At 44.5% G+C, this 16,623-nt stretch overlaps 1 protein-coding gene across 1 annotated transcript in view; it reads left to right on the forward strand.

Annotated features, from left to right (window-relative positions):
• LOC143138324 (SH3 and multiple ankyrin repeat domains protein 1) overlaps positions 1-16,623 on the forward strand; it is a 41,526-nt gene that overhangs the window by 18,559 nt on the left and 6,344 nt on the right. Inside the window, exons 16-24 of the mRNA XM_076298820.1 lie at positions 5,781-5,863; positions 6,138-6,262; positions 12,624-12,759; positions 13,573-13,653; positions 13,913-13,921; positions 14,198-14,224; positions 14,471-14,527; positions 14,748-14,863; positions 15,303-15,429. Of these exons, the coding sequence (XP_076154935.1) occupies positions 5,781-5,863; positions 6,138-6,262; positions 12,624-12,759; positions 13,573-13,653; positions 13,913-13,921; positions 14,198-14,224; positions 14,471-14,527; positions 14,748-14,863; positions 15,303-15,429 (761 nt within the window). The remainder of the gene's footprint in view (positions 1-5,780; positions 5,864-6,137; positions 6,263-12,623; positions 12,760-13,572; positions 13,654-13,912; positions 13,922-14,197; positions 14,225-14,470; positions 14,528-14,747; positions 14,864-15,302; positions 15,430-16,623) is intronic.

Here is a 16,623-nt window from a genome sequence, read left to right on the forward strand (position 1 = left end):
GATAAGCACAAGTCCTAGAAGTCAGCGCTGAGCGCTACAGACTGGTACGAGCAGAACATTCTAGAACTGCAGGTGTGCGTGTGTTGAGTGAGGAGAGAGCAGGGTGGAGCTGATGGATCCCTCCTACAGGGTTACAACTACAGTGCACCTTCCACTTTCAGTCTTTCTACCTTTCCTTAAAGCTCTCTGTTATCAATGTTTGGACCACTGATGGAGGTAGAACGTGTTTGGTAGATATTTAGTTTTTGTTAGACACTCAATGGAATGGGTTTTTTTTTAAGGAGAAACAGCTGCAGGTCATTTTGTTCATGTTTGAACGATTTTGTGAATTGATGGACGAGAGAAGGAACTGACCCAAGCTAAATGAATGTTGATTAATGAAATGAAGGAATATGATGAGAGAATTAATGTGTGCCTGTGTCGGAGTTGCATTATGAGTCACTCATTATTCTAACCAGGAAATCTACTTATCAGTTTGGTAGGTGTTCATAACCTGTGGCACGCACACAAGAGAGAGAGAGAGAGAGAGAGAGATGATGGAGCCATGACACACACTGCAGAAATCGGGTTCTATAACTGTTGTTCTGCAGACATGACGTGGTTATTTAGTATTTTATGAATGAGAAAGTGAATGCACCCCAGGAGACCCAAACACAGATGCACACACACACACACACACACACACACACACACACACACACACACACACACACACACACACACACACACACACACACACAGTCAAAAAGGTTACTCTAGTCTGACTCATCACCACATAACAAGGTCTCTGTACTTTGATCATTTGAAGAGTAGGGGAGGAGGAGGCTTGAAAAGTGAGTGTGTGTGTGTGTGTGTGCGTGCGTGCGTGCGTGCGTGCGTGCGTGCGTGCGTGCGTGCGTGCGTGCGTGCGTGCGTGCGTGCGTGCGTGCGTGCGTGTGTGTGTGTGTGTATGTGTGTGCACGCGCGTGCATGCATGTGCGCATGTGTGTACGTCGTATTATGTGTGTGTATACTTGCGTGTGTCCTGTGCTTGTCTGTGGAGAGATGGCTAACACCATCTTCCTCTCTCTCCTCGGACTCAGAGCCCCCACTCTTCCCTTTCCCCACACACCAAATCCCTTCATTTCTCCCTCTTTCATGTTAAACCGGCTCTCTCCCTCATTCTCGCTCTCTCTCTCTTTCTCTCTCTCTCATTGGAACTCACCCCCTCCCCTTGCCTTTCTCCCGCCCCTCTCTTTCTCTCTCTCTCTCTCTCCCTCTCCCTCTCCCTGTCGCAGTTGCTGAATACCATTTCAGTCCCTCTCTCTCTCACACTCTCTCTAGCGCTTTCTATCTCTCCCTCTTCATCACCCCTCCTCTCTCCCTATCTCTCTCTCCCTCTCTCTCTCTCTCTTTCCCTCCCTCCCTCCGTCCTTTTCTCGCGCTGTCTTAAGCATGAAGGGTCTAGGCGTGTTAGGCCCGCTCTCTCTCTCGCTCTCCTCTTCCTCCGCCTCTCTCTCCTCCTCTCCTCTCCTCTCGCCGCGCTCTCTGGCTCTGCCGTCGCTGGAAGAGGAGGAGAGGAGAAGAAGGAGGAGGAGGAGGAGGGGGAGGAGGGGGGGACATGGCAATGGGGGGCTGCGGAGAGAGGGATGTCTCTCTCCCTCTCTCCCTCTCTTCTTCCTGGCCATCTCTGGGCCCGCGGAACAGAAGCGTGTGGTTCATTTACAGGTAGCGTCTCTCGTTTTTTTTTCCTCCTCTTCTTTCGTTCTCTGCCGAGGATGGAGGGAGGGGGTGAGGAGGGATGGAGAGACGCAGAGAAGAGGTGCATGACTGTGTTATTTGTCTCTGTATGTGTATGTCTCTCTCTCTCTCTCTCTCTGTGTGTGTGTGTGTGTCTTCAGGCTGGTGTTTTGTAACGGTTATTGTGATTTTGTGATTGTGACTGACTCTATGTATGTGGCATTGTGAATCTGATGTTCTGTATATGTGTGTGTGTGGGCTCGTACACACGCGCAAGCACATGCTTGTGTGTGTATGTGTGAGAGCGAGTGAGCGTGTGTATGAGTGTGTGCATGTGTGTGACAGTGTTAGTCTTTGCATTTTTGTTTAGAGAATTAATGAATATCTATATGTTTCAGCACTGAATTACTGTGTGTGTGTGTGTGTTCATGCCAGTGTATGTCACTGTGAGTATGAGTCATCGTGTGAGTGTGTATGTGTGTGTCAGTATGTATGTGTGTGTGTGGGTTTGTGTATGAGTTAGTGGGTGATAGAGATGCAATATGACATTTTCATCCAGATGTTTCTGTTGTAGGCTAATTCAAAATGACAGACAGAATCGGGGTAGCAATTGTTGTGTGTGTGCGTGTGTGTGTGTGTTGTGTGTGTTTTGCGTAGCTACTCGCTTGTTGCTAGCAATATCAGCCCACCATTTAATGTACTGATGACTCAATATTACTGTTAGTTGTATGTGCACAAGTCTGTACGTATGTGTGTGTGTGTGTGTGTGTGTGTGTGTGTATTTGTTCTGTTTGTGCATACACACATGTGTGATTGTGTGTGTGTGTGTATTTGTTCTGTGTGTGCATACGCAAATGTGTGTTTGTATGTCAGTGTTTGTGTATACTCTGTGGTAGAGAGGATCAATCCAAATTGTTGCCCATACTGTGAACACTGCAGGGAGAGCTTGCAGGGGGGGGCGGGGGGGGGGTTCTCTGACTGTACAGCCCTTATCCTCATGGCTGTAAGAGAATCCGTTAAATTAGCTGTGCTGTGATGTGTGTGTGTGTGTGTGTGTGTGTGTGTGTGTGTGTGTGTGTGTGTGTGCCTGTGCCTGTGGAGTCTTATGGGTGGTACTCCTAGTTTGTGCCATGCAGCGCGGAGTGCGGGGAGGATTACGTTTGCCCTTGCCTCACATCATGGGCTGCTGAACGTGGACAGCGCTGAACGCTGATACAAGTGAGCACTGCCTCCACCAGCCTCGACAGGTTACATTGCCACTGCGCTCATACACACACACGGGAAATGGGAGCCATACCCAGCGTGTGCAGGGTGGACTGCAAGACTGCAGCCATTCATTGTCGTTGATCACCGTTTAGCAGTGAATTTGGCTGCAATGTATGTCTGTGTGTGCGTGTGCGTGTGTTTGTGTGTGTGTGTGTGTGTGTGTGTGTGTGTGTGTGTGTGTGTGTGCTTGTGTGTTTTTGTACACCTTAGGCTGTGACAAGTGCTGACACGGTTGAGTTTAGTGCAGCTTCAGGTTAATGTGATGGTGGTCGTGGTAGTGGTGGCGGTTGGGTTGTGGGGGGTAATGGTGGTCACAGCTGATGCTAACCCCTGCACCTGCTAAACCCCCAGAAACCTGGTGCCCCCATGCAGCTAAGCAGGTACCCACCCACTGGAAGTTCAAGAGCGTTGCTTTTAGCCGACCCTTGGCATGAGAGATGCTTTTGTCTTTCAGCTGATTGTAGGGTTGTAGGACGGTGAGGGTTCTTAGTTCTTCGTGTCTGTACTTGCAAATCTATCCGATTTGTTTGGCTATATTTACCACTGTGTGTGACAAGAAGAGAGGCTATACAACGAGGGAGAAGAGAGAGGGTGTGAAAAAGCAAGGGAGAGAGAAGGTGTTAGAGAGAGAAAGAGAGAACGAGAGAGTCACAGATGGCTGCCAAAAGCTTGGGTTGTGGAGTTTCAGTTTTTACTTTTCTCTCAAAAGTAGCTTCAAGTGCAATCATTTTCTATGTGCTTCTTTGTAGACTAGTATTAAGTAGGAGTAGGAATCGCCACAGTGGCAATGGCACGAAATTATCACAATATTTTGGCCACAGTGTGATTGCTATTCAATTCTGCAATACATTGGCATTTATCTCTTCCGTATATATTATGTTTTGTTGAGTCTCTGCAGCCATCTTGCCACAGTGAATTTGTTGTCAACACTTTTCCATTTCCGCTGTGATGTAAGAGAAGTACTCGGCCTTGCGGCACCTTGTGGATATCAGTATACGAATTAATAAATTAACATCGCTATAAATGAATATCGATTCTTGGCACTGCGATATACTACAGTGTATTGTTTTTTTCCGTAAACCACTAACCAGGACCTCATGAAAATATTGGAAATGTTATGTCCATGGCTTTGTGGAAGAGCATTGAGTGAGAGTGGATAGAGAGTGACGTTCATTTAAATTTTTTGCACAAGTATTCACTTCCATTTGCATTTTAAACGTGATGTTTTCTTAATGTCATCCATGTTTGTCCGTGTCTGTGTGATTGTGTGTGTGTGTGTGTGTGTGTGTACATCTGTGTGTATGCACATGTATAGTGTGTGTGTGTGTGTGTGTGTGTGTGTGTGTGTGTGTATTTGGTTGATCACACATGTGTGCATGTGTACTGTATGTATGCATGTGGCATCTGTGTAGTGTGTTTTCTTGTGCATGTGTGTGGTTATGTGTGTATGCATTAGTGTGGTACATTTGTGTTTGTGTGTGTATGTGTAGGCTACGTGTGTGCAGTTGTAGCTGTAGTATCCAGGCTCAGATCCTGCTCTTGAGAGCTCCTTCCTTTAACCCTGATGCAGTCTGACAGTAAAGCAGGAGAACCAGTGCTGCGCCAAAGCCCAGGGCAGCCAAACGGCTCCGCGGGCAATTACAATGTCACAAGCGTCATGATGGAGCGGAGCAGACAAACGCTCGCAGCGTCGCCGTGGAGCCGAGCAGCGCGAGGGGAAAGAACACTGCGATTCATCCCGCCGCGCGGGCGTTTCGCGAGGCAAGCAGGCGCACGAGAGAGTGGACACAAAGGTTAATCCCATGGGGTGAAGGACAGTGTATTCCGTTTGAATGCGTGGCGGCACTGGATGAGGCTAGGGTTTGGGTGAGGTGTTGTTTAATAGGGATCTCTCGCGCTAGCTGCCGTTTCCGTTACCGATCAACTCAGGCTGGCGGGAAAGCATGACTTCAAAGAGGGAGGGGGGATCAGACCCCCCCACCAACCTAGAGATGAAAAAAAGAATGGGGGAAAAAATCAGCACCCACACGCTCTAACCTCACCTACTTTCTCCTGTCTCTGTCTGGGGTTCCCATGGGAACACAGCTGCCTCGTGTTGAATCAGAGTCATGGAGCCGTTGCTATCAGCATGTGGACTGGACTGGACTGGCTTAGATGACGCCACCTCTGCTGAAATCTCATGCCCCTCTCCCTCCACCCAGCTTGGATGACAAACTGCTCATCTGTCTGTTAAGGGGGGTCACTGGTTATCTGTTTGGCGTGAGTAATTTTAGGAGGGAGATGTCTTTTAAAATCCTGCATTGACACACGTGTCTTGTCAGTAGCAGGATTTGTGAGATTAGGATCATCATCTGTGGGGACAGAGCAAAACAACAGGGTAGAGACTTTAAGCAGCCTTGCTTATTTCACTATATTACAGTTGTCTTCTAGAGCTACTCTTCTACATTCCCCTGGCATAAGCCATTCTGTGGTGCAGTCGTCCCTCGTGTTGGGAGTAAAACAAGCCTCGGGTTGGGTAGCGCGACGGCTGGCTATAATGTGGTGTGGATGTGTGCTTGTAAATACGGGGATTCACCCCAGACCCTGTTTTGGGTTGAGAAGAACCCGTCTTTCTTCTCATAGGGGACTGCTGGGAGAGGGCTGGCAGATTTGTCACAGCAATAAACAAGCGCCAGTGTTGTTTCCCCGAAATGACTTCTCCCTTTATAACTCCCTGCTCTCCTCTTCTGCTCTTCCTCCATATCTCTCTCTCTCTGTCCTCTCTCACTCCTTTTCTCTCTCTCTCTCTGGAGTAGTGACTACATCATAAAGGAGAAGACCGTTCTCCTACAGAAGAAGGACAATGAGGGCTTTGGCTTTGTGCTTCGAGGTGCTAAAGGTGAGTCCCAGTCCAGCTCACTCTGTCCTACACTTCACCTGTATTTATAGCCCCCCCCCCACTCTTATCTCTCTCCACACACAGTTCACACTCTCTTCCTTCCTCTCTAAACAGTTTAAGTTGTTGTTCATAGCACATTATGCAAAAAGGAGAACATTGTGTTATCCTCTCCCCTCCACTAGTCCTTTACTCTCTCTTTATCTCTTTCTTTTTTCTTCATATTCCTCCCTGTTTACTCTACTCTCTCTCTCTCGCTCTCTCTCTCTCTCTGTAGCTCAGACTCCCATTGAAGAGTTCACTCCCACGCCAGCCTTCCCTGCTCTACAGTATCTGGAGTCAGTGGACGAAGGGGGTGTGGCCTGGAGGGCTGGACTGCGAATGGGAGACTTTCTCATTGAGGTGAGGTGGACATCAAACTTGACTCTCTGCCCATTTCCATACACAGTATGTCTCTCCTTCTGTCTTGCTGGCTTTGGGTTGTTAGGGATTGGTCTACAGAAGCATATTTGAAGGATGCATGGGTTACATGGATGGTAAAACATCTAGGATGATACCAGCTTGAAACAGGTACCTTGTTCATTGTTGGTGTTTGTGGTACTTAATAGATGGCACATTGGTTCAGGATGTGTTTGGCAATGCCATGGCAATATTAATCTGAGACGTGGTGTGTGTGGTACCATGTTCAATGGTACCGCCTCAATGATTTGGGCTCATGCATACCCTGCAGTGTGTAGTAAAGCACGGCGCAGAGCTTAAAAATCCGTCAGTTACTGTCTGACTCTGCCTCGGCACATGCAAGAGCTGAGAGAAACGGGCTAATGAGGCGTAAGCTGTGGTGGGTGGTTGAAGGAGGCAGGCGACGGAGCCTGCTGGTGTGAAGGTGGCGGAGGCGCACAACGAGACAGCCAAGAATGCTTGGACGCTGTTAGGAGTCCCACCGGCGGGGTCGGAATGCGCTCCGAGAGGCAGCCGTCCACACCTACGACTCTGAAGAGTTTAGCCCTCCAAACGGCAGACAATGACAATCCACACTGAGCTCTGGTTCAGTTTATCTGAAGCATTACTACATATGTTTTACTGATAACATAACAGCAGATGTTGGTGTTTTCAGGAGATGGTATCTTTACTCAGTGGGCATGCTGAAGCATTTTGTTTTACCTTGCTTGAGGACATGTTCTAGCAAAAAATAACATTTCTTTGATTTGAGTTTGAACTTGTACCTAGAGGCCTTGTTCTGATCTTTAAAGAAAAAATTCTCTCTTTACATCGGCAAGGAGTAGGGCACATGGCCTTACATAGAGCCCACCAAAGCCAGAGCAATATCTCAGTTCCCCAGGGCAAAGAAAGAGCAAGGACAAAGCGGCCTCGAACGAGCCCTGAACCTGTCAATCACCAGCGCAAGAGCTGCAACTCGGCTCACTCTCTGGCGCTGGAATGTGACTCATGAGCGCATGTTTGGCAGCCTTAGTCAGCCTGGTCCTCAGTCTGTTGAAGGTAAGCTACTGGTGGTGGTGATGAATCCATGGCTAAGGGCTCATTAGGATCACAACTGGAGGAGAGAAGGAGGCGAGGAAGGATTAGGAGGAAAAAGGGATGATGCCGAAGGCACTTATGAGTGCTCCACATAGGCATGATCAAAAGGAGACATGGAAATGTTGTTTTATTGCACTCTCAGAAATGTTTCCCTGTTACTTTTGGGAATTATAGAGGGAGTTTTACATATATCTAATGAAAAATTGTTTGTGACAGAGTTACAAATAACTCCCTTAACTATTTTTGGTCAGCAATGATTGATTTGTCGTGACATTTTACCATCAATTACTACGAATGTGGATGAATATTATTTTGTTCCCCATTGTAGCAATTCGATCGTTTTGACTAAATGTATTTTAAAAAAGGCATTATTAAACATGGTCAGTGCAACTAAATGGGCGTGGGTTTTTTAGCCATTGCTTTTGTGCTGGTGAGTGAGTCACTATCCTGCCTTTCCCAAATAACACTCGGTACAACTGTTGAACACTGTGTTTGGATGGCTGCCTGAAGAGATAATGGATGACAGCTAGTCTTTTTCTTTAACCTTTATAGTTAAATTTAAAAGCTGTTTATTTTGCAAATATCTACTGTGTGTGTGCAATCTGGTGTCTCATATTTCTACACAAAATAACACCCTGCATGTGAAAAATACTGTATGCAGTATCTAGTAGCCTCACAAATCAACCACATACAACTAGTCTCATGAAAGAGTTGGACAGTACTGTACATTATGTAGAGGTTGAAATTATCTGGGCAGTGTCACGGAGCGAGTCCGTGCCGGTGGACACCTTTGATATCACGAACGTTACGCATGCACATCAATAAACTGACAAACGTAACCCGCAACATTCACAACTTTCATTCATCATTGTTCCACACATATGCCGGCATAATTACAACATGATATGGAATAAGCTGTCTGAGTTGATATGTTGTTTGTTCTGTTTGTTATGTGCGTAGTTGTGCTGTTTGACGTTTGTTCGTTCGTTTGTTAAGATGTTTGTTAATGTTTGTCGGGAAAGGCCTACCGGCAACGTAACAGTGTAATTAACATCACGACACGCATAACATGCTACATCTAAAAGTATGTGTTTATTGTATTGGTGGAATGTATGTGGTGGACAGTAGTGATGTGCCCAATGAAGCGAGGCTTCGGAGCTTGTGTCGAGCAGAAAGGGGCGTGCCAGATGAAGCCCCGGTTCGAGGCTTGTGTCGTTTCCATAAAAATCACGTGACTGATGACAAACGAGGCCTCGGTTTGTGAGTGTGACGTCTGAAGCTTCGTTTGGGACACACACCCACGTGACTGCTTCGGAATCTGATTCAAAGGCTTTGAATTGCGCAAACCAGGGCACCCGCTCTAGTGTCGGAATGAGTTGTGTTGTATTGCAAGAGCCAGGCGAAATTTGTGGGTAGCCCTGATTTATATAGGATGCTTGCTCTGTTTGTCAATTTACGTTATTTTCTTTCCGGAAAATGTCCATAATCCATAATATCATGCACATATAGAAATAAAGAAGAAATAGCCTAGGCCTAGCCTAAAACTTTGCCATTTAGAACAATGACATTAAAACGTGTCTGCGTTGCAGTCTCAACTTCAATCATGTCATTTAAAAGCAATACAGGCTAATATTTTCTATGTAGGCCTAACAATAATGGCTGACATAATATTTTCCTTTTATTGAAAGTTTGATTCATGAAACATCAAACTATGTCAGGCCATGTAGGGTTTGGTTTAATTAGGCGCCTGGTCGTTTCCTTTTCACTCTCGTCCATAGCGTGTTGAGGTTGATAATACTTCGTCCTGGTTCAGAAGCTAAGTAGTGTCTACTGCGGTCGTTAAGTGGATGGGAGACCGATTGGATCGATCATTGACTGGGATAACATGATTTCACGCCTCCACGGAAACACCAATCTTCACGTGATAACGAGTGAGGCGATTATGTTGCCTAATCGTATTTTATTGTATTGAATTGAGACAAACAGAAATGCACATTTCTTGCAACACTTTTAATGTAATGAATGAGAACATTTCGAAGCTTTGGCATTGTGTTGAACGTGTAGGCATTCTTTTCACTAGTCCGTGACTGCGGGGCTTTATGCAAACCACCAGATGTCGCTGTGTTTTCCTTATCTTCCATGTTTCGAAGCTTCGACACATTACTCGGCACGTTAGGGAAATGTGCCGAGTAGCGCTCGAGGCTTCATTTACCCATCACTAGTGGACAGTAATTTCAATAGAAAGGTAGCCAACCTGTAGAAGGGGTTCACGCTGTCCCACTGGCAAACAGGAAGTGGTGCAATCGCTCCCCTATTTCAGGTAGTGGGGTACGGTTGACTACCATTGCATAAGAGAGCCACAGGGGGGAAATAATGTGCTACGGGAATGTTATTAAGTAGTACCTTTCCTTGATTTATTTAAAGCTTATGATAGTATGAATTTGTCACGGGGAATGTGTTGCAATGTATTTTGTATATTTTGGTCACTTCTCATGTGTTATATTGTTAATTGATTGAATTATGTGTTGGTATAGCCTAGGGGTGGGGTTTTGGCCTATTTATAGGGGCAGAATGGAACTTGTGTTGAGTATGTTCTGGGCTATGAGAGAGAGAACATTCTCTGTGCTGTGTGTTGGGCCAGTGAATTTTGGTATTGCCAATTTACCTGCACATATTAGTGCATCGCTGCACTTAGGTTTATTTTCTTGTTTTTGAAAAGTTTTTCTTTATTTTTGTTATTATTTAGTCACTGTAAATATTGTTTGCACCTCTGGAATTTTGGGAATAATAAATCTCCCATTTTGGGCCCTCCTACTCTTGGTCTGCTACCATCCTTGCTGCCTCCACTGCCGTCCATCCTAACAGGCAGAATGCATTGGATTGAGTGAATAAATCAGGCATTCAATGGTTGTGCTCACAAAATAAGTTGTTAGATAAAACCAGTATACAGAATTCTGCCATTCCAAGTTAAAAATTGTGATAAGGGAGGAACTATTGAGAATAGAGCAGACTCTAAAACATAGGTTGGTTGTTTGTTAGACCCTTATAGACTTTCAATGCACAAATGTCCCAATGTAAATTCCTGCATTTGGCACAAAGAAGTGGCAGAACAAAAATGTTTGACCTCCGATCAGATCTACTGCTGTCGGCTATACCTCCAGTTCTACAGCCTATTTTTATCTTATCTTATTATTAATATAGCAGATAACTAGTCAGACTAGCAGATCACCTGTTTGGTGTTGATGGCATAAAAATGGCGTTTTGTTTTAACTACCTGCGACAATTTTAACCACAGGTCTCAACAGGTCTCAAAACGATTGCCATCACTTGACTTTCCTACTCCAAAAACAGTTCACTGTATTTCTCATACATGTCTGTCATTGTTAATCAGAAGTTCAGGTCACTCACTTTATTTTAGTCTGACAATATCTGTCATTCCACCGATATTTTGCCTACTTGCAAATAAGCTCAAACATAGGTGTGTGGATGCAGGATGCAGTGATAATCCTAATGGAATCCGGACGGAAAATTGGAACATTAGCCCATGCCATGGTGGAGCTCAGTACATTCCATTAGGGGGACGTCTGATCGACCATGTTATAATTGAGTTTACGGCTGGCCTGACTGGACATTTATATTAGTTGGTCAGATATCTATTGAGCCAGATGATTTCATCAGACTAAATCAAGACACGGAGATATGAAGCTTGACAGATACAGTCGTTTGCATACATTCTTAATTCATGAGCCATCCCTGATGGTGGTGGACTCTGACTTTCTGTTTTGGAACAATTGGATTGTTTTAGATCCTCCTCACTCACCAATCAAAGTAATAGCTAGATATCAGCACAGTGTCCATGACCCAAACATTGTTCTTTCTATTACATGTAGGTCATAAATGGAATAAGATGAGTTAACAGTAGGGCCCAAAGCTCTTCCACACCACCAGACAATCACAGTTTTTGATCAAACGTATCTCAGGGGAAATGTACACTCTTCTATCTGTTGCCATAGCAAAACTATTTTAAGCTTCACCTGATGCTGTTGTGATGTGGGAGCTTGGTGGAAGGATTTGGGTTTGCTTTGTCTTCTGTAATTCCATATCAACATAATTTCATACATGCAGAATATACACATATCTAAGGCAGTAATGTCTGATCTCAATCTTCAACATGTGATAATCAGAGAGTTTTTTTTTATATAGCATCTTCTCAGAAGCATCTGTGCAGTGTTACTTTGTTGGGAGGTATCTCCAGAAATATCACCTTTTAAGCAAGAGCATATGTGAATGCTGTGACTGTTCATTTGCACATAATCGTCCAATTACCTCCTACGTGTACTTATTCCATAAGGGCTCCCCCACATGGCCACGCCGGATGTCTCTGTGTAGATAGGTAATGTGGTGGATTACGTGTATGTATGTTAGAATGGCTAAAAGGGAGTCCTCTGTCCTCAACACAACTAATTGGAGATAACTGTTTTTAAGTTAAGAGGAATGTGGTATACTCACTTTACAGTTCAACCTCAGTTTCAATTTCACTTGCAGTCATGTGGATTAAAATGACTACAGTCCTCAGGAAAGGAGCATGCAATTACTGCCAAAATCCAGATTCCACATTTAGATTCCTTTGTATCTAAACACTGGAACATTCTTAAGCAACACATTTAAAGAGCGGGGAGGAATGCAAACCGTTATGGTCTTGCTTTAGATATGGCTTTTAACGTTCACCTATGAGATCCCTTGCTTTCCTTTAAGTGGCTTTTGGCTTCCTTCTCTAATTTTGGTTCTGGTGTCTGTCATACAGCTCCAGTGTTTGTTCTCATTTGTTCTCAATGAAACCCCTAATTTGATGTATTTTACTTTGGACAAAATGACATGCAATTCAATTTGAAACTTGGGAGAACATTTGTAAAATGATAGAGATACAGTATAAATAACACCTGTAATCATAACCATATTCACCTCAGCCTGTCTGGACCTCTGATCTTCTCAGTGAGTTAATGGTCATTATAATACTGGACAAATTCCTCCATCATACTGCTTAACCTTCTCTGTGTTAATAGTAGAGGGTACAGACCTGTTCAACTGTGCATTTGTCAATGGTGTCTTTGTGCTTACCGTATATTAGTCTTGTAACATTTTGTGCCTGATTATATGGCAATGTACTGTACCTAATCAAACCAAATGGAACTGAAGAATCCCCTTGCCAACTCTCTCCCTGTTACAGGTGAATGGGCAGAATGTGGTGAAGGTGGGTCACCGGCAGGTGGTCAACATGATCCGGCAGGGAGGAAACAGCCTCATGGTGAAGGTTGTCATGGTGGCACGGAACCCGGAGATGGAGGAGGTGCCTAAAAAGAAAGGTCAGTGTTCAAGCAGGGGTCACGGCGAGCCCTGTGGGCTCCTCTGCGTGCCTTTGCGGCCTGTGATGTTTATTTCTGGCGCCGCATTAGATATGGGATTATCACACTCTCAGGAGAGCACCAGAGGCAGAATCACTGACGTCTCCAGAGCCCCTTCACTGGCTCTTTGTTCTGTGACGGGCTGTTTCTGTGGGCTGTACAAGCAGTGTGTGGTGGTGGAGCAGCTGAAGTGAAGGCACGCCAGCAGCAGCCATCTACACTGAAAAAGGTTGAGATTGGCTCTTTGAAAGGGACATTAGCAGGTAACAGAAGTCGAAAAGCAGCAAAAGGCAAAAATCCAATAAAACTGTGTTTGAGTGTTGGTATAGTGTGTGTCTGTGTGTATGTGTGATGCTTGTTCATGGCTGACTGTTAAGGACTCTCAGGCTTCCTCTCCCGCTGCTAAGCTCCAGGGCTAGCCAGAAGTAGGTCCATTTTCCCCTCTCAATTTCATCTGTGAGAAGTGAATCTTTCCTGAATGCTTCTGGGAGAGGCTTCAGTATTGAGATTTTTCTCTCAGTGACTTCTCGTGGGAGAGGAAACACAATAGCCGTGCCTGAACAACTGTGATGACTTTTGTAAATCATAACACAAAAAACTGGCCTCCCCCTTGTAGTCATGGCAGAGCCACTGCTGTGAGAGTCTTTTGGATTTGTGGAGTTTCCTGGGGAGTCTGGTTCCTGATTCGTAACAGTTTGCAGGGGGAGTTCATAAAATTGCAAATTGTGAAATGAGCACTGTCGTCATGGCACCGTTCCACTCTCTGCCCCACAGCCCCACCTCAGAGCAAACGGCTAACTCCCCCAGCCATCGCACTGCGCTCCAAATCCATGACCTCTGAACTGGAGGAGATGGGTACGTGGATTCAATAATATCATCCATACTGCAGTTGTGCATGCACACATTTCTATTAGTATATGATTCATTTATAAAATCTAAGATATTAAAATGAATGTAAATGTTAAAAAGTCTTGTTGGTGCTTGTTGTTTTGATGTAACCGTAGAAACATTGTGTTTCCTGATGTGTGGCGTGTGTATTTGCCGTGTGTGTGTTTATGTCCCAACTGACCCCTCTCCTCCCTCTGCTCTGCTCTCCTCTCTGGTTCCTCTTCAGTGGAGAAAGGTGTGAATCTCTCCATTTTCACCCTCCTCTCTCTCCTGCTCACACTCACGAATATATATGACCATGAAGACCCCATCCTCCTCCTCCTCTTCCTAACCATCATCATCTTCATCATTGCCACCATTGTGATCCACACCATAGTCATCGGCATAATTGTCATTGTCATTTGACCTCCTATGTATGTATGCAGCAGTGATCTTTGGTGTTACAATCATACATCATGTAATTTCAACGCCTCCTGCAGTAGTTTTAACACATTTCTCTCTTCTGTAATAGCAGCCTCTCCCTGGAAGAAGAAAGCGGGTAATTACTTCTTCCCTTTAAAATGTCTCCATCTGGAAAAAAAAATGAATTTCAATTTAGTGCAACCTTTATCTCGACCTCTCCACAAGAAACTTTGATGATTATATGCTGCTAGAATGCTTCATGCATACACACATCATTCCCAATGGAGAGGGTTTTTTTCTTTCTGTTGGGCACTGACTGAAGCACTGCTCTGGGATTCTTTGAAGGTCACTGTCAAATGTCTTCTGAATTTTTTTTTTTCAGAATACGAGTCATCCCAGGCCACCGATAAGAAGAGAAGCGTCTATCAAATGGCACTGAGTAAGAGCTCGGCAAATGACTGCTCTCACATACTAGACTCACATCAACTTACATAAAGCAAGATGCACAGCAGGTGGGATGGCAGGTGCATATAGTAATGTACTGGTTCCTCATCTCTCTCTTCTCTCTCTTTCTCTCTCACTCAATCCCACCCCCACCCCACTCTCTCTCTTTCTCTCTCTCTCTCTCTCTCTCTCCCCTCTCTTTCCCCCCTCTGTAGATAAGCTGGATGAGATCCTGGCAGCCGCTCAGCAGACCATTAGTCCATCTGAGGGGGGGGCCCAGCGAGGTCACACAGGGAGGAGAGAGCGCAATAAGGGCTATTACACTAACAAGGTACCGTTGCCATGGCAATAATAGAACCCCCAACTCCGAGGGTGGGCAGAGATGTGAGCGCCAGGAGTCCTGTTACCAACTGCACTCCTCATACACCTAAGAGCAAGCACATCTAGGCACAAGAGACCAAGAGACATGCTGCATTCATATGGTACAGGTCTAGGCTAGGATACTAACGTGGGAAGTCTTTGAGAAAGGGGGAGTTTCTGGTCAGTGACAATGTCTGATATTTGTCAAATTCTGCCCATGCAACTCAAATGGGTTAGACAGAGTATGAAAGACCTTATAGAGTAGATTGTTGTGGTTAATTTGACTGTTAAATATTTCCAATGGGTAGACTGTAGCTATGGCATACTGTGTGTGCATGTTTTGTTCCTGTTATATGGAGTGTGGTTTCTTATCTTCTCTTCCTCTGTTCTATCCTTGTCTGTCCTATTAGCAACCAAGTTTTGAACAATCAGGTGTTGGCATGATGTCATCAGGGTCTGGGTTTGGTTATAACCAAGTCCAGTTTTCATCAAGCCACGCCACCCAGCATGGTCTGATGCTTCGGCAGAAGTCCATTGGTGAGCCTGACACTATTTTCCAGTGCTTTGTCACTTCCCTTATTCAGCATGCAGAGCACATGTACAGCGCTACAATTTGTTCACTGTACTCAATCTGACTATTCTGCACATCAAATAACGAGTTTAACATAAATCAAAATAACAGGTTTTGTTAGTAAACTCAAGCATGTCTTTATCCCTGCATAATATGGTGATCAGTGTTAAGTTGCTTACAGCTTAATTTTGTCTTGAAATGGCCATTAAAAATGTTGATATCCATCAAAATAATCTTTGGTGTCTCCACAATTTTCTGGTAAACATGGTTGGCTAGCATCTTTATATTTTATTGAATAGAGTTATGGACATTTTAGGAGCAGAGTGATATTCATAACAGTTCTGCTAGACCTTTTGGGCTTCGTTTAGAATTTCCAGTGAATGGTTCATAAGCTATCTTATATCTGTGGAGTTGTGTGATTTTGAGCCCCACATCTTATTTCATTCCATATTCATGGGTCTGGTGATATTATTTTATGGATGAGCTATAGCCTAGAAATAATATTACTCAGTCTTTTCCATAATCATATAGTTTCCATGTGTGCATTTTTTGTAATGTTTTCTTTTAACTTTTTGGTGTGGACTGATTTGCAGTTGATTTAATTACCTCTCTAATGAGTTTATGTTACTAAGCCTGCTGAGTGCTTTTGTAATGACATATGATTTGAATGAATTATCTAAATAATATATGTGCTATGTAAGAAAAATGGTGTGTGGAGTATACAAATTAGCTACTGTCGAGCAGAACTGGATCCCTCTATTGTACTTAAACAGACTACATCTGTGCATCAGTATAGTAAATCAGATGCATCATAGTTTGTTTCTCAAAGTCTTTGCTAAATTCAGGATTACATTTTGCTACTTAAAGGCCCAAAACACACAAGGCCTTTTAAACATTGCTGTAGAGGTCTTTGCATTTTACTGTGACTGTAGCGATGTTTTTATTTCACTGCTTGTGTCCAGCACCGCAATGTTTTTATAAATCTGCACACAGAGCCATTAATGTTGAGCTGCATGAAGAGAATTAAATGTCTGTAGAGACTTAGGGCTATCACTGTGCGCTAGCTCCTATTTTTCGCTGCTGATACATTTGAACAAGCTTACCTCACTGCCTCTGTGTGTGGGTGACCTGGGAGACCTCACTGGCACAGTGGTCCATAT

The sequence above is a fragment of the Alosa pseudoharengus genome, unplaced genomic scaffold (assembly GCF_046254945.1).
Source record: "Alosa pseudoharengus isolate Yale_2024_CS ecotype anadromous, Long Island Sound unplaced genomic scaffold, YU_APseudo_1.1 YU_APseudo_1.1_scf_21, whole genome shotgun sequence".
NCBI lineage: Eukaryota > Metazoa > Chordata > Actinopteri > Clupeiformes > Clupeidae > Alosa > Alosa pseudoharengus.